At 40.8% G+C, this 16885-nt stretch overlaps 1 protein-coding gene across 20 annotated transcripts in view; it reads left to right on the top strand.

The window, feature by feature from the left end:
* The window catches only part of MACF1 (microtubule actin crosslinking factor 1), a 338009-nt gene that overhangs the window by 276994 nt on the left and 44130 nt on the right, over positions 1-16885 (top strand). For all 20 annotated transcript variants that reach the window (XM_006077541.4, XM_044945229.2, XM_044945221.2 and 17 more), the window contains 10 exons: positions 5090-5251; positions 5407-5577; positions 6210-6376; positions 9991-10150; positions 10505-10831; positions 12030-12114; positions 12608-12849; positions 13522-13728; positions 15067-15186; positions 15622-15729. In XM_006077541.4, coding sequence (XP_006077603.4) covers positions 5090-5251; positions 5407-5577; positions 6210-6376; positions 9991-10150; positions 10505-10831; positions 12030-12114; positions 12608-12849; positions 13522-13728; positions 15067-15186; positions 15622-15729 — 1749 coding nt within the window. The remainder of the gene's footprint in view (positions 1-5089; positions 5252-5406; positions 5578-6209; positions 6377-9990; positions 10151-10504; positions 10832-12029; positions 12115-12607; positions 12850-13521; positions 13729-15066; positions 15187-15621; positions 15730-16885) is intronic.

The following is a 16885-nucleotide window of genomic DNA, read 5'->3' as shown; positions in this document are numbered from 1 at the left end:
ATGTGTAGACTTCCTTAGACTTATTTCCAGTCACTGGTTCAATGAAGAAAACAACCATTTGTATAAAATAGTGGTCCTATAAAATTAAGAATTTGCCAAGGAAGTTTTTAAGCAAAAATTGGGGAGCCTCACAATTTCAACACTTGAATCCTCAGCCAATCAACAGAACTTTTATGGATTTATTCGCTTTGTCTAACACTGTTTCTCTACAAGGATTCATCCATTTACTGGATAACTACTGATCATGTACCCAGTACTGGAGCTTTTGCAGTAAATAGAGTTGCCATGGTCCCTGCCCTTGTGGAACTTACAGTGTAGCAGGGGAGGCAGCATGTGTGTTAAGTTGCTACAGTCCTGTCTGACTGTTTGCAACCCTGTGGACTGTAGCCCATCAGGCTCCTCTGTCCATGGGATTCTCCAGGCAAGAATACTAGAGTGGGTTGCTGTGCCCTGCCCTCCTCCAAGGAATCTTCCAGACCCAGGGATCAAACCAGCATCTCCTTCATTGCAGGCAGATTCTCTGCCGTTGAGCCACTGGGGAAGCCCAGGGGAGGCAGAAATTAAGCAAAAATGATACAAATATATGGTTATAAATAGTGGCAAATGCTTTGAATAAAAAATAAAAGTTATGATAAGAAACAATAGGGGTATTTAATTTCAGTTGTGTCAAGGAAACAGTTTTAAAACTATAACCTGAAGGATAAATAGAAGTTACTTAGTCAAAGAGCATTCTAGACAAAGGAAATGGAAACTGGAAAGAGCTTGGCATGTTAAAACTAAAAGAGAGCCAAGTGACCAGACCACAGTAAGCAGGGTTTCCAGAAGAGTGTCTTGCAGTGAACCTGGAAAGGTAGAAAGGGACCAAATGATACAGGGGCTGAGAAAGAAAGCCTCAAGGATCTCTACCTTAAAAGCCATAGGCAAGTATTGAAAGATTTAAGTAGGGGAGTGAAATTATTTTGTTTACATTTTTTAAGAATGACTCAATGGCACCCCACTCCAGTACTCTTGCCTGGAAAATCCCATGGACCGAGGAGCCTGGTGGGCTGCAGTCCATGGGGTCGCCTGGGGTCGGACACGACTGAGCGACTTCACTTTCACTTTTCACTTTCATGCATTGGAGAAGGAAATGGCAACCCACTCCAGTGTTCTTGCCTGGAGAATCCCAGGGGCAGGGGAGCCTGGTGGGCTGCCATTTGTGGGGTCGCACAGAGTCGGACATGACTGAAGTGACTTAGCAGCAGCAGCAGCAGCAGCTTAAAGACAGAGAAAGCTGGTTCACATTGACAAACATTTTCAACATTATTTGGGTTTATAAATCTCAGATTTCTTTTGTTTTATATTTTGATAGTTTGTATTATAATTGACATGGAATTCAGAAAACACAGGATGGTTTGCAACTTTAAAAATCACACTGGCTACTATGTTTAGGATGGATTGTAGGGGATCAAGGACAAAGTAGAGAGGCCTGCCCAATTACTACAATTGTCTGGGTGGCTTGGGTGGGGAGTCGGTGGATTTGAAGACAGTTGGATGGATCTGAGACACAGTTTAGGGGCAGAATCAGTAAGACCTGATAATGGCTTTCATGTTGGGGTGTAGTGAGGGGACGTTATCAAGGATGGCTTCTAGATTCTGATTTGCATCATTGAGTGGATGGGTGTTGGAGGGTGAAGGAAACAAAAAGTACCCATTGAACTGAGAAGGCATTTTGAGACCAAAAAAGAAGGCAGGCAGCTCCATATAATCAATGGATCAGTTTATTATAGAGTAACTTACTCTCAGGCTTCCCTGGTGTCTCAGCAGTTAAGAATCCGCCTGCCAAAGCAGGAAATGTGGGTCGGTAAGATCCCCTCAAGAAAGAAATGACTGCCCATTCCAGTATTCTTGCCTGGAAAATCCCATAGACAGAGTAGCCTGGTGGGCTACAGTGTGCATTGGGTCACAAGAGTCAGACACAATTGAGCAACCAAACAACAACAACTTACTCTCAGGGTAGCATCAGGGAGACTACAACCCAGATGCATTTGCAGCTGCACTCTGCACCATCGTGGGGGCAACTGGGACAGTTCTGCAGTTAACCTAGAGGGTGGAGGTCGGTGCTTGGGAAAAGGACTTGTATTCCTAAGGCAAGATTTATGAATGGGTTCTGCGCTATGGGCACTAGGAGTATACATCAGCAAAGGTTTTCATTGTTTGGGGACTAACAGAGCATAGGGGCTACCTGGTCCTGATGATTATTAAACAGTATCTATTATCTACAAAGCCCTTGACAACGGAGAAGTGATTTACTGTACACTACAGTCCTGGGTGGGGTCAGCAGAAGGACAGGAGAAACTCTTAAGGGCCCAAGATGGTGTCAGTCAGGCTCACGTCGACAACAGAGAAGTGATTTACTGTACACTACAGTCCTGGGTGGGGTCAGCAGAAGGACAGGAGAAACTCTTAAGGGCCCAAGATGGTGTCAGTCAGGCTCACGTCATACAGTGGGGGCAGTAGCGAATTGCTCAGGGAAGAGTAGCGTTGGGGGAGAGGAAATTAGCAGGTATACTATTCAACTTTGGAATGGTGTATGGCAATATTAAGGAAAATAGTTGGATATTTAGATTTGAAATTCATAATATATATATAATTTTTAGAGTAATAAGCATTTATTATGGTAAGGAATGCCATAGGAATGGGTAGAATTGCCTTTAGGGGAGTGTAGATTGAGAAAAGGGCTCAGGACTGGCATCCTACCCTTATCTCTGCCCCTCTAAGGCTAACATTTGGAGATCTAGAAGAGAAAGAGGAAGTGCACGAAGGATATCAAAAAAGGATCAGTCAGGATAAAAGCTGGAAGAATGCGGTATTACTATAGATAAAAGTGTTTTAAGAAGTTCTTTGGGAAATTCTGTTTTATGTCCCTGTTGCATCTTACAGCCATGCAATAATTTTTACTAGTGTTCTGCTCTGGGAAACGTCTGCCAGCACTGGTTAGTGAGTAACACGGCACAGTCTATGCGCCACAAAATACTAAGGAGCAGGAATTGTATCTAAAAGCGCAAGTTTTGCGCAACAGCTTTATTTGGGAATTAAGAGAAAGCAAGTGTTTGCAGATTTATTTTCTTTAACATTCTGTTCACTTGTGTTCACTATAAATATTTAAAGAGTACTAGTATATAGAGGAATTTTCATATATTTTTAAACTTCTGGGGAAAAAAGACAAATACCCATTCCCTGTCAATCCATAGAGTGGACATGGGAACTGAAGAAATCTCAAATACGTTATGTGAAATGTTCACGAGCAAAGTAAATCCAAATTTTAAGAATTGGCTCTATTATATGGAAGAGATTGTCAAGCTACTTAAATTATGTTTTTACTTTTCTGTATGATTTACATTGATACTAGTAGAGCTTCTTGCCACGATGGAGGTATTCTCTGTTGCCCGGTACATTAGACCCTTAGCCACACATGGCCTCTGACCCCTTGACCCCATGAAATGAGGCTATTGGGGTGGAGGAACTGAATTTCTAGTTAAATAGCCACATGTAACTGTTGGCTGCCATATTGGACTACACAGGAAAAATTACATATCGGTCACAGCATGAGACAGGACTTGATGGCTGGGTAAATGGGGGCTCTTCGGTGTGGACTGGACACCTTCCCTCTGTACTTGAGGCATTTCTGCTCCCTTCACCTTTCCAGCCCCTCCCACAGCCATGTTGCTGTTGTTTTTTCCCCTCTGCTCTGATTTTTCTTCAGTGAAAGCACGTTTAATGCAAAGTAGAATCATAGCACTTGCTTTCTCTAGGAACCATGTTATTGGAGTAACAGTCATTTTTAGCTGAACTGCTGGGTAGTGTTGCCTAACAAAATATGGTGTAATCAAATTATAGTATAAAATGAAGCCCACTGGTAATTACCTTTATAACCTTACTTTTTCGGTGTTCCCTGGGGCCTTTCCTCCTTGTGACTCACTTGTTCAGCCACAGGCCATTCTTTCTAGAATCAGTTTCCTAATCCTAGTGTGATCTGTGGTCTCACATAGACCAAAATTAGTCTTACCCAAACTTACAATTTTCTTTTGCATTTATTTTTGTTCTCTTGCATTCTTCAGCTTTCATTGATTCACCTATCTCCCTGCGTTTGAAGGAACTTTATGTGGAAGAAAAATGAATGGAAATAAATCCAGACTAGTGAAATGTGGCTGATTTTATCCTCTGACAATTGAGAGAAATCTGATCTTAGGGACAAATATTTATTTCATTTTTTCCTTAATACCATTGGAGTGGTAGAAGTACTGTTCTGTTTCCTTTTATAAATTTCTAAGTAATAATGGACCTTGACTGCATTGGAAAGAAACACACATTGCTTGTTACACTTGTTTACAGTTATAAAATTCCATTGTTTCATGGTAAACATGGATGTATAGTATCATTGTTTTTAAAATATTTTATGTATATCTGAGTCTTGCTTAAAATATGTCTGAAGTTGTTAAGGACATCTCCCTATAATACTGGCCCACTTCCCTTTGTAATCAGAGGAATACTATTTCAAGATTATTGGCTGTTTGTGGTCTGTGGCCTTGGAACAGAATGGAATTAAATGGCCACAGGGGTATTAAGCTGTGAGGTTGGGATTCTTCACACCATTAATGTGTTTTGGTTAATTATTAGTCCTAGTCAGAGAAGAGCATTGCATGTATCATGGTTGGTTAAAGCTATTCCCCAAGGTATTTTTAATCTTAAGTACTAGTCATTTGGTATCACCCTTCCCATTTAGGATTGATAATGCATCATACTTTCATGGTATCTTGAGGCTGATGCGTCTTTATTCTCAAGAGCTTTTTACATTAAAAAATTAACAGAAACAAACCATGAGTCATGGTTTAAATGCCTACGTAGTGCCATAACTCTCTGTAATTGCTTGTCCATAGGAGAATGTTTTGAAATGTGAAACCACATTCTTACTTGATACTTCTTGTACAAGTGGCTTGTTTTGTCTTGTTACCCACTGGCCCTCCTTTGTTAAAGCATGCCTCCCCCAAGAATAACCAGTCACTGTCATGCCTAAAGATTAAATCTTCTTTGGCTTACAATTATCTAGATGTTTCAGAAAGAACAGGTGGATCCTCTTCAGATGAAACTGCAGCAGGTGAATGGACTCGGCCAGGGCTTGATTCAGAGCGCCGGAAAAAACTGTGATGTACAGGGTTTGGAACATGACATGGAAGAAATCAACGCTCGGTGGAACACACTAAATAAAAAGGTGAGTGAACGGAGGGCATAGAAAAAAGATATGGCAATTTCAGGTTTCCATGGCACCTGAATGCAAATAAAACCTTAGTAGTTCCAACCTGGAGTTACAAAAAGGGATAAGTCATTTCAGAACTCTCCCCTTTCTCCTCCGTATCTGTGAAACAGGTTGCACAAAGAATCTCACAACTGCAAGAGGCTTTGTTGCATTGTGGGAAGTTCCAAGATGCCTTGGAGCCATTGCTCAGCTGGTTGGCAGACACTGAGGAGCTCATAGCCAATCAGAAGCCTCCATCTGCTGAGTATAAAGTGGTGAAAGCCCAGATCCAAGAACAGAAGGTAAGTGAGAATGTTGGGGCAGTGAACTGTAACAGCCGAAGGGAATGACAGACAACACGATTTGCTTATAGTTTCAGGAACACAGTTAGGAGTTTAGTAGAATCCTAACCTACCTTGTGTGATCCAGAAAAGAAAGATGGAAATTGATCTTCATCACCTTTGTAATCTCCTAGTTTACCATGCCATATGTTGAACTGAGCAGTTTTGCTTGTTCACTTACCTGTCTCAGTGTTTGTCACCACTTTATCTTAGATTTTGAGCGTTTTTAGGGTCGGCACTATTCTAAATAATGTTGCATATCATGTATAAGGTTCTCTCTGGTTCCCCGCCCCCCTTGGTTTAATTTCCACTTCCGTGCCTTTTTCTCTTGGTTCAAATTAAATTCCTTTTCAGTCACATAATGACAGTCACTGCTCCATTTAAAAGCCTGAGTGTAGGAAAAGTTTATATGAGTGGTAGGAATTATATCTCATGTTTTTGCCTCAGGTTGAGGGGAAAAAAAAAACTTCCTCGTTCAATTAAACTTAGGGCTCAGTGAGGTGAGGGTTTTGGATTTTGTATGTTTTCCTTGTTTCGGATTTTAAAGTGACCCCATGTTATCACATTTCATTCTCTTTAAACATGTACCTCAGTTGCTCCAAAGGCTACTAGATGATCGAAAGGCCACAGTAGACATGCTTCAAGCAGAAGGAGGCAGAATAGCACAGTCAGCTGAGCTGGCTGATAGAGAGAAGATCACTGGACAGTTGGAGAGTCTTGAAAGTAGATGGACTGGACTACTCAGCAAGGCAACAGCCAGGTAACGCCAAGGGACTTTTGAGAAAGAAGTCAGAGACGGTTTTTGACTTGTGTCACTGAGATGCTGTAAAAGCCCCTGGATGATGCTCATGGAGCTCTGGAGGTGTTTAACGGCTTTTATCTTGAAGAGGGATAAGTTTTAAGAGATGATCCTCATAACCAGAGTGATTCTCAGGAAATGAGCCTCAGCTCTTCCTTAAGTTTCTGAGAGCTGGGAGACTCATTGCTCTGTGGTGGTGTTCAGTTGCAGTATAATCATGCTTCCAAATGACAGACGTGGACTTCTACAATCCAGCCAAGTAATTTTCTGAGTTTTGGAAACAGGTTTCTTTTTTTTCCCATTAATATTTATAAATAATGTTTTTGATACTTGGAATTGAAATGTATCATGTTTCTTTTCTGTTAACTTATCCCAGTATTAGATGTTCCTACATCTAGGAGCTAGCCTGTGGTTCTATTAAATGAGTCCAGAGTTGCATGGACTGTCTTCACCAAAAGCTGCAGGCAAGCAGTGTACTTCTCTCCTCCTCGGAGGTACTTTCTCTCTCTTTCCATAGCTATCAGTTAGTCCAGTGTCACTTGAGCTTAATAAGTCACACTGGGTCTTTACTTTCAGCTGATACTGTTCCCAGTTTTAAAAGTAAATGGTAATGAATCAGAAATGAGTATGAGAGTCATAGAGTTGATCACTTATTATTTAGATAGCTATGGGTAGTCTTCAGATAACCCCCTCTTCAGTCTCTTTACCTGTTCCTGGCTTGCTTGTTTCTCATCTGAGCTATGAAGTTTTTACTTGCCCATGTTAGTAGGAGAAACAAAAGAAAGAATTCAACTTACTTTCATTTCCAAATTGCACTGCTTTTTTCCTTCTCTCTTTGCATCCATTTCCAGTAATAGTACCATTGACCTTCCAACTACCTGGGTTTAAAACCTCAGCCTCATTTTCTTTTTACCATTTTTTCCCTCCCCTGCTTTGTGCCCCATATCTATCAGAATACTAAATTTTGTCTATTTTATGTCTACAGTATCTTTCCTTTCCATCCATTTCTCTGATTCCAACTCACTTGCCTCAGTTCATGACTTATGAACTCTCACTTGGGCTTGTTCCCATGAGGTAGCTCACCTGAGGGCAGCCTCCTGACTAGCTAACCTTAACCACTCTACTGCTGTTTCCCCTCAGGCCTTCCCTCTGCACAGAGACATCTAATGACTGCCTGTTCCCTATAAAATAGTCTCATTAACCCACCATTCAGAGGTGGCCCTAACCCACCTTTCTTGAGTTCATTTCAGTTCAGTCACTCAATCGTGTCCGACTCTTTGCGACCCCATGAACCACAGTACGCCAGGCCTCCCTGTCCATCCCCAACTCCTGGAGTCTACCCAGACCCGTGTCCATCGAGTCGGTGATGCCATCCAGCCATCTCATCCTCTGTCATCCCCTTCTCCTGTCCCCAATCCTTCCCAGCATCAGGGTCTTTTCCAGTGAGTCAACTCTTCACATGAGGTGGCCAAAGTACTGGAGTTTCAGCTTCAACATCAGACCTTCCAATGAACACCCCAGACTGGTCTCCTTTAGGATGGACTGGTTGGATTTCCTTGCAGTCCAAGGGACTCTCAAGAGTCTTCTTAGTTTCTGCTGTTCTTCTCATTCTTTATGGTCAAAGTAAACCATATTCGGTTCTCCAGTGTCTTCCGTCAGTTTCCTAATTCTGTCTTTGCTGATGGTGTTCCATCTTCTATGAAAGACTTTTGTTCATCTCCCCTGCTTTTATGAAGCTTTTCTTTATTCCCAAGCATAGAATAGTTTCATCTTCCTCTTAACTGCCCTAACTCTTTATGTGTACCTTGTGTTATGGTCATTATTTTATGTGCCTACCTCCCAGGTCCTTAAGCTCACTAAAGTCATGATTGTTCCTAATGTATCTATTTATGAATCTTTTCTTCTATCCTACTTGCTTCCATGCTCCGCACACAGTTTCTGGACCAGTGTTTTAAAGAGAAATCCCAAGAGCAGCATCATTTGTTAAGGCATCCTGAAGAATTCTGTTTAGGTTCTTTAATATTATGTTTTTGATGCCTCCAAATGATTTTAGCTCTTCTCTTTTCTACCCCAAATCCTGTTAACAGTGATTTCTTCAGATTTTCAGATCCTGGAATCATAGATGAATCAGAAAGATCTAGAAGTCTAGATCAGTTCTTTAAGAATTAAATTTTTAAAATTTAAAATTTGGAAAAAGTAGACACATGTATATATATAACTGAATCACTTTGCTGTAAACCTGAAACACTAATGAAACTAACATTAATTTTATTAATCAGCTGTACTCCAGTATAAAATATAAGAATGTTTTTTAAAGTTTAAAGCAAAAAGTAAAATCTTTAAGCAGGTCATTAACCAATGAAAATAAACCACCAAGCAATTTATTTAAGATTATGTTTTATGTTTTAGTTGTACTGATTGAAGATGTAGTTTGAAGGTTGACATAAACTAAGAAAGGAAACTCTGTACTTTATATTGACATTTAAAAATAGCATCTAGAAATACATTTTTCTTTATACTCAAACATTACATTTCCAGATAATTCAAATGGCAGGTCTTTATATTAAATCATTTATTATTAATATAAGTTTGTCCAGAGTACCCAGCATAGGACCTGGCACAAAGCAGATGTTTAGTAAAGTTTTACTGAAATGTACTTCCATCACCCAGGCCCTTTTCAAATAACGTAGCACTTAGTCTGATCTTAATGGTCCAAAGTCATCGCTATGGCCTTTGATTATTATTCTGTGTGCTAATATAGTTCTATGGTTGTTTTTGTGTCTTTTGTTTATTAGGCTGCCTTCAGCATTCAGGCTTCTCCTCTCCTTTGTAATTGGCTGATTTTAATCTATAGGGTATTTGAAATCCACACTTAGTATGGATGTTATGTTAAATAAGATTTAAGATTCCAGATTCAAGATTCCAGTTATAAAGTACATAGTTCTTTTGGCTGCCATTTGCCTTAGCAAATTCAGCTAGTTTGAGGTTATTTTTTTGCCTTAAATCAGAATTCAAAGTTATGGTCTGAGGCTTGAAATTACTAGAAGCCTGACTGATTCAGGAGCGATAGGAAGGAAGTTCTTGTTCATAGCTTGGTCTACTTGTGCTCTTCAAATGCTGTCTTTTCTGTTCATCATAAGTGAAGGTAGCAGTGACAGGGAAAAGAGAAATGAAGACTGATCAATTTTCTACTCCTTTAAACATTATTTTGGTCACATGTACAGAGGATGCATATGCTACATCCCATAGGAGAAAGAGTAGAAGGTCTGATTCTAATTCTTACTGTACCATTGCTACCCTGTGGGCGATCTGGACAGATCTTTCTTTGAGCCTTCAGGCTTGGTTTTCTCTTTTTATAATAGTGGCATAATGTTGCCTACCTTACAAGGTCATGACAGAACCTAAATACTGTACTGCAAGCTTCTAAAACAGCAAAGTGCTGTTTTCTGTGTGTTCTGTTTGCTATTGATATTTCAAATGTGCCTGGTTAAGATTGGTCTTTTACTGAATATAGAACTGTTAACAGTTTTAATGTGACTTTTTGCCTGAGCAGCTTGTTCTATATATTCGTGTAGGCAGAAACAGCTGGAAGATATCCTGGTTCTGGCCAAACAATTCCATGAGACAGCTGAGCCTATTTCTGACTTCTTATCTGTCACAGAGAAAAAGCTCGCCAACTCAGAACCTGTTGGCACCCAGACTGCTAAAATACAGCAGCAGATCATTCGGCACAAGGTAGGAAGTAGTTATGGTAAATGAAAACACAAAACTGGAATCAGAAATCCTAGAAAACTTCCTGCAGCATTCTAAAAGATGTATTTTTGCATTTTTTAAAAAATAAGTTTAACTTAAAATATGGTCCACTTATTAATTGGACTAGTCACATTCTTCAGGTAAAAATAGAGTTGGACGTATAGGCTACCATCAGAAAAAACAGCTTTTTGTTCTGTTTTTATGTTATTTTTACCCTTCCGTAGGTAAACTTATATATTATTATTTAATTTATTATATCATTTGTGATTCATTGTCTCATGTTTACTTTTCATTTATTTTGTTTCTGTTATTCATTTTTTCCATCTGGATTTCCAGGCTCTGGAGGAGGAAATAGAAAGCCATGCAACAGATGTGCACCAGGCAGTCACAGTTGGGCAGTCCCTCTCCTCCCTGACAAGTCCCGCAGAGCAGGCTGTGCTGTCAGAAAGGCTAGACTCGTTGCAGGCCCGATTCAGTGAGATTCAAGACCGGTGCGGCCGGAAAGCAACCCTGCTTGAACAAGCGCTGTCTAACGCTAGGCTTTTCGGGGAGGATGAGGTGGAGGTGCTCAACTGGCTGGCCGAGGTTGAGGACAAGCTCAGTTCAGTGTTCGTAAAGGATTACAGACAGGATGTCCTGGAGAAGCAGCATGCTGACCACCTGGTATTCATGCTTTCCATTCTTATTGGTTATGTTACTAAGTTATTCTGTCATTTTAATTCATGTTTGTCTTCATTTCTTTCTCTCTCTCCCTTTTTTTTCAATTCCAAACATTTCAAATTTATTTTATACACAAGTGCTTAGTTACAGACTTGTTGCTAAGGACGATTCTATTTTTTGATGAGTCCATGGAAATACTTATACTTAACAAACTGAATCATTAATTCTAGAAGGTGATCCAGAGTGTAATCAGGGGCCATCTCAATTCCAACTCATGTTTTACATCACTCAGGAATGTATCATTCAGCTACCACTTGAGCAGTTATGCAGAGGAGTATGTACTTTAACAAAGTGTCAGTCACTCAGTCATGTCCAACCCTCTGCAACCCCATGGACTGTAGCCTGCCAGACTCCTCTGTCGATAGAATTCTCCAGGCAAGAATACTAGAGTGGGTTGCCATTTCCTCCTCCAGGGGATCTTCCTGACCCAGGGATCAAACCCAGGTCTCCTGCATTGCAGGCAGATTCTTTACCATCTGAGCCACCAGGGATGCCCAAAACTTTAAGAAAACCAGATTACTTAACAGTGCCCAACGTTTGATCATATAGTGGTAACTTTTTAAATGTTTCTAGAATTTATATGCTCAAAGTGCAGGAATTCTGGGTCATCTTAGTAGAAAGAACAATTTGCCCTTTTTGTTTTGTTTTTATGGAATTTCTTTGGAAATGGTAAAATCAGCAAAGCGATTTTTTTGTTTTGTTTGTTAGTAATGATCTTAGATTCTTCTACTTCATTGACTTCAGGTATTGAGAGTTTTTAACTAGGATTCTGATTTAAGTTGGCCTGTTCTTGCTGATTTCTTTGCTTGAACTCTATGCCTTATCCTTTGTTTTGGACATGGTAGACATTTTGGCTGAATTCTGCTTCTACCTTTCTTGGGTTCAGGTTTGGTACCAATAGGTTAGTAAAGTGGATTAAGTCCTAAATCTCTTCTCATCAAAGGAAGGCTTGCCTATAAATATCTGATTTCATTGCTTTGAGTAATTAAAGGGGTAACCAAAGAGAAAACGAAGGAATCGAATATCTCATGTTTAAACTGATATTCATCTCCTTACTTTAAATTTGGTCTCTTAAGGGGCTCACATTTCTTCCACTTTGTTGTGTCATAGTTTTAGGATTAATGGTGTTCTTTCCTTTCAGGCTTTAAATGAAGAAATTGTTAATAGAAAGAAGAATGTAGATCAAGCTATTAAAAACGGTCAGGCTCTTCTGAAACAAACCACAGGTACTTTGAAAAGTGCATGTCTTAGCGCCTGGTCATACAGACATTAATCAGCACTCTGCACCGGCCACTTCTCTTTGTAGATGGGAGGGGCTTAATACTCACTGATTATATTACCGTGTGCTTCCTGGCGACTGGGGCTTGGGTTTCTATTTCCTGCTAAATCTTTCATTGAAACACTATATTATCTCAGATCTGGTTATAGATGAAAACTCTCCCTGCCCTCCAATATGTTGAATACCAGCATTTACTGAAAGATGCTGAAAGTGTCTAGAAAAACCTGCAGTCAAACTCAGATCCTAATAATCTCAGAAGCCATTTCTTTTATTGATTGAAGGTTTCTTTCCCACTTCCCTTGGTGTGGGACGCTAGGTGAAATCACTGCCATAGGGAGAGAGTATCCATAAAAGTTAAGCTCTGACTTGAATAAAGAAAAGTTAAAAGGGCTCCCTTGTAGCCTGTTAGACATGAATAAACCATGTGCTGTCTCCCACAGGTGAAGAGGTACTGCTCATTCAAGAGAAGCTGGATGGCATAAAGACTCGCTATGCAGACATCACAGTCACTAGCTCCAAGGCTCTCAGAACCTTAGAGCAAGCCCGGCAGCTGGCCACCAAGTTCCAGTCTACATATGAGGAACTGACCGGGTGGCTGAGGGAGGTAGAGGAGGAGCTGGCAGCCAGCGGAGGACAGTCCCCCACAGGGGAACAAATACCCCAGTTTCAGCACAGACAGAAGGTGAGCTGACATCCCACACTGTAAAGGGAAAGAATTTTTCTCTAAGAATCCTGAAGTTCAAATTCTTGAGTTTTACACTATCTATCTTTACCTGAAATCTAAACCAGAAATTTCTGTCTGCTTTGTTTTCTGTTTATTCGTGGAAAATAAGTTAGGACAGGCCTATATAAGAGCATTTATCATGGTCTGAAGAAGAAAAAGATTGGATCTGAACACCCTAGGAAGCTTGCTTCATATGGAACATTTTAGAACTTACTGTCATAGTTCACTCTCTAAAAGAGTACCTCATAGTCACCTCTAATTCTCCTGCAGGACCTTGTGCAGTTCTAGATGCACAGAAATACAGTGCATTTGTTGAGGTAAATAAATGCCTATGATTAAAGCATTATTTATCATTTCTATTGAAGTAAGGAGAAAAAAAAACCAAGAAATACCATTCATGTTACCCAGAGACAGTCTGGCCTAAAAAGTCTTGCTGACAGTTCTAAGCAGCTGAGCCTAAAGTCAGGCTGTGGAGTGACTGAAAAATCTGAGACAAGAAAAAAAATAAGTGAAGGAAGGAGGTCAGAGCCCTGCTGGGATGTGTGGTAGAGAGAGCATTTTCCACCCAGCACAGCTGCTAATGTGCTTAATTTAGCAAGAGATGGCCTGAAAACTTTTTTCCCTCTTTAGGAACTAAAGAAGGAGGTCATGGAACACAGGCTGGTGTTGGACACAGTGAATGAGGTGAGCCGTGCTCTCTTAGAGCTGGTGCCCTGGAGAGCCAGAGAAGGGCTGGATAAACTCGTGTCCGACGCCAACGAACAGTACAAGCTGGTCAGTGACACTGTTGGACAAAGGGTAGATGAAATTGATGCTGCTATTCAGAGATCACAACAGGTAATCTTTATAAACACCCCTGCATTAATATTTTAGGCAGCAGGGATACATATATGGGAAGTACAAAACTATGACCCACATACACACAGTTTCAGGAATAGGAATAAATGAGATCAAGCTAAATCTGATGCAGCAAATTATCTCAGTGGTAGGAAGTGATTTGATAAAGTTATGTGAGGGTGGGTCTAGGTTTGACTGAAGATACTTGACCCCTTTGAGGAGAAAAGAACTTGGAAAAGAGAGTGTGTGGGCCCTTTCCTTGCTGATGCCCTGCTTAGAGGCAGATGGTGATGGGGGTAGATAATATCTAGATCGAAAAGGTCTAAATGCATCAGTCTTAGTTTGACATAATCAACTGTTTCAGCATTAGATGGAAGAGGGGACAGAACCAAGAACTATAATTACTATCAAATATGCTAACCAAAATAGCAGAGCCATCCAAAATAGAACCCTCTCCGTAAACACAGGTGTCGTGTTTCCCTCAATCATTTGTCCTTCCTGCTTTCTGGGAAAAGTTGTTTTTCTTTGTAGGTATGATATGCACCTATTAATGTGCCATGGTACAAAATATAACATGACCCCTTGGGTTCGTGGTGATAAGTAGATGCTTTCTGAACCCCGCAGAAGTTTGTTTTGATTCCAAATCTTGACCAGATATTTCAGTATGAGGTTTATCACACTTGGGAACTTCTCTTTAAATATTAGTGTAATTGGGCACCATTGATAAGGAAGAGACAAAAGGTTGAGGGGCCCTTATTAAACAGCGGCCACACAGAACAAGTTCTCTTGTTGTTGACGTCATTGCGTATGACACGTCATTGCTTCTTGCGTTCCGTTTAAAGGTTTGCTGTTCTTCTGGGGTCTTACACTTCTTCAGCTAAGCGAGTACGCCCAAGTTAACTTGGCTCAGCCTCTGCTGCCATGTGAAGTTTGTATTTAAATGTACGACTACTGCTGTTTAGTTTGTGGACAGGAAAAAGATTGGCAGAAAGAGAGCACAGTCTCATGAAAGTACTCTCATTAGAAAGTGTATTTCTTTTGAAGAGTCTTCATTTCCATTGTTATTTCTAGTTATGGAACCATTGACTGGGTTCTGTAATGTCTTTCCAAAGATGTTGGGATAGGATCAACTCATGTTTGTTGAAATATAATCAATGCTAAATTGTCTGCATCTTGGATTTGTGACTTTTATGAAGTTCTCACCAATTTGGGCTTTACTTTGTGAGATGTAAACTGCATTACTGAAAAATGTAGGCTTTTCTGTGTTGAATAAGTTAGAATTCTTAGAAGGAAGACACTGGCTGTAATGTATCCATTTTTCTTCGATATGTCTGTCAGTATGAGCAAGCTGCTGATGCAGAGCTAGCTTGGGTTGCTGAAACAGAACGGAAACTGCTGGCCCTAGGCCCGATTCGCCTGGAGCAGGACCAGACCACAGCTCAGCTGCAGGTTCAGAAGGTGAGTCGCTGGCGCAGTCGCTTTGTTCTGAGCAAGAAGACTCCTGAGTCGCTTAGAGCGACTAGCACAGAGCTTCTGGCTATTCCAAGTCAAGCAGAATGATTTAGAGTCATGATGGTGGACAGAGACTTAATTTTATAAATATTTGGTTAGGATGAAGAAGGGATGTTTCGCTTTGTGAAAAGGGAGAAATAGGTCTATTAATCCAGGAAAGAATAGTTAGCAATTTTCTATGTGGGTTTTCAGGGCGGAAGATATTTTTGTAAGCTACTGGAAGATAAGCATTTGGTGGATAGACAAAGTGTCAAACTTCTTAAGAACAATTTTTAATGTGACTTTATTAAAGCAAAGGATTTTTCATAAGAGTATGTCTGACTTGTCACTAACTCAGGCTCAGGGTCCTTGTGTTCCTTAACAATAGTTTACTTTTCAAAGGCTTTCTCCATTGACATCATTCGACACAAAGATTCCATGGATGAACTCTTCAGTCATCGTGGTGAAATCTTTGGCACATGTGGGGAGGAGCAAAAAGCCGTACTGCAGGTAAACTACATGTATTTATTCACCATATTGTTATCTTGCTCATGGTGATTTGGAAGTACGATTGTGAAATGATAGTTTAAGAAGGGTTTTTTTTTTTTCCCCTCTATTACTGATGCTATGCTTATGCTATGCTAAGTCACTTCAGGCGTGTCCGACTCTGTGTGACCCCATAGACGGCAGCCCACCAGGCTCCGCCGTCCCTGGGATTCTCCAGGCAAGAATACTGGAGTGGGTTGCCATTTCCTTCTCCAATGCATGAAAGAGAAAAGTGAAAGTGAAGTCGCTCAGTCGTGTCCAACTCTAGTGATATTTAAGTCCAAGATGATGTCCTAGGGAATTCAGACTCCTTACCCTATGTTCACAAATGTCTAAATAGCCATACTGTATGTATGATGTGAAATGCATTGCAAATCCATGTTCTTAATAACAGAGGAATTGCTCCTTGTCCTCAGTCTGTAATGAGTTATATTTCCAGGTAGATAGATTTTTCAGAACCAGATCCAGATATTAATTCTTGCTTTCAATTCAGTTCAGTTCAGTCTCTCAGTCGTGTCCAACTCTTTGCGACCCCATGAATCACAGCACACCAGGCCTCCCTGTCCATCACCATCTCCCGGAGTTCACTCAAACTCATGTCTGTCAACTCGGTGATGCCATCTGGCCATCTCATCCTCTGTCGTCCCCTTCTCCTCCTGCCCCCCAATCCCTCCCAGCATCAGAGTCTTTTCCAATGAGTCAGCTCTTCACATGAGGTAGCCAAAGTACTGGAGTTTTAGCTTCAGCATCAGTCCTTCCAATGAACATCCAGGACTGATCTCCTTTAGGATGGAGTAGTTGGATCTCCTTGCAGTCCAAGGGACTCTCAAGAGTCTTCTCCAACACCACAGTTCAAAAGCATCAATTCTTTGGCGCTCAGTTTTCTTCACAGTCCAACTCTCACATTATACATGACCACTGGAAAAACCATAGCCTTGACTAGATGGACTTTGCTGCTGCTGCTGCTGCTAAGTCGCTTCAGTCATGTCGACCCTGTGTGACCCCAGAGATGGCAGCCCACCAGGCTCCTCCATCCCTGGGATTCTCCAGGCAAGAACACTGGAGTGGGTTGCCATTTCCTTCTCCAATGCATGAAAGTGAAAAGTCAAAGGGAAGCTGC

Source organism: Bubalus bubalis, chromosome 6 (assembly GCF_019923935.1).
Source record: "Bubalus bubalis isolate 160015118507 breed Murrah chromosome 6, NDDB_SH_1, whole genome shotgun sequence".
NCBI classification, from domain to species: domain Eukaryota; kingdom Metazoa; phylum Chordata; class Mammalia; order Artiodactyla; family Bovidae; genus Bubalus; species Bubalus bubalis.
Note: the sequence above shows the minus strand (reverse complement) of the source record. Positions and strands in the feature narration are given on the sequence as shown.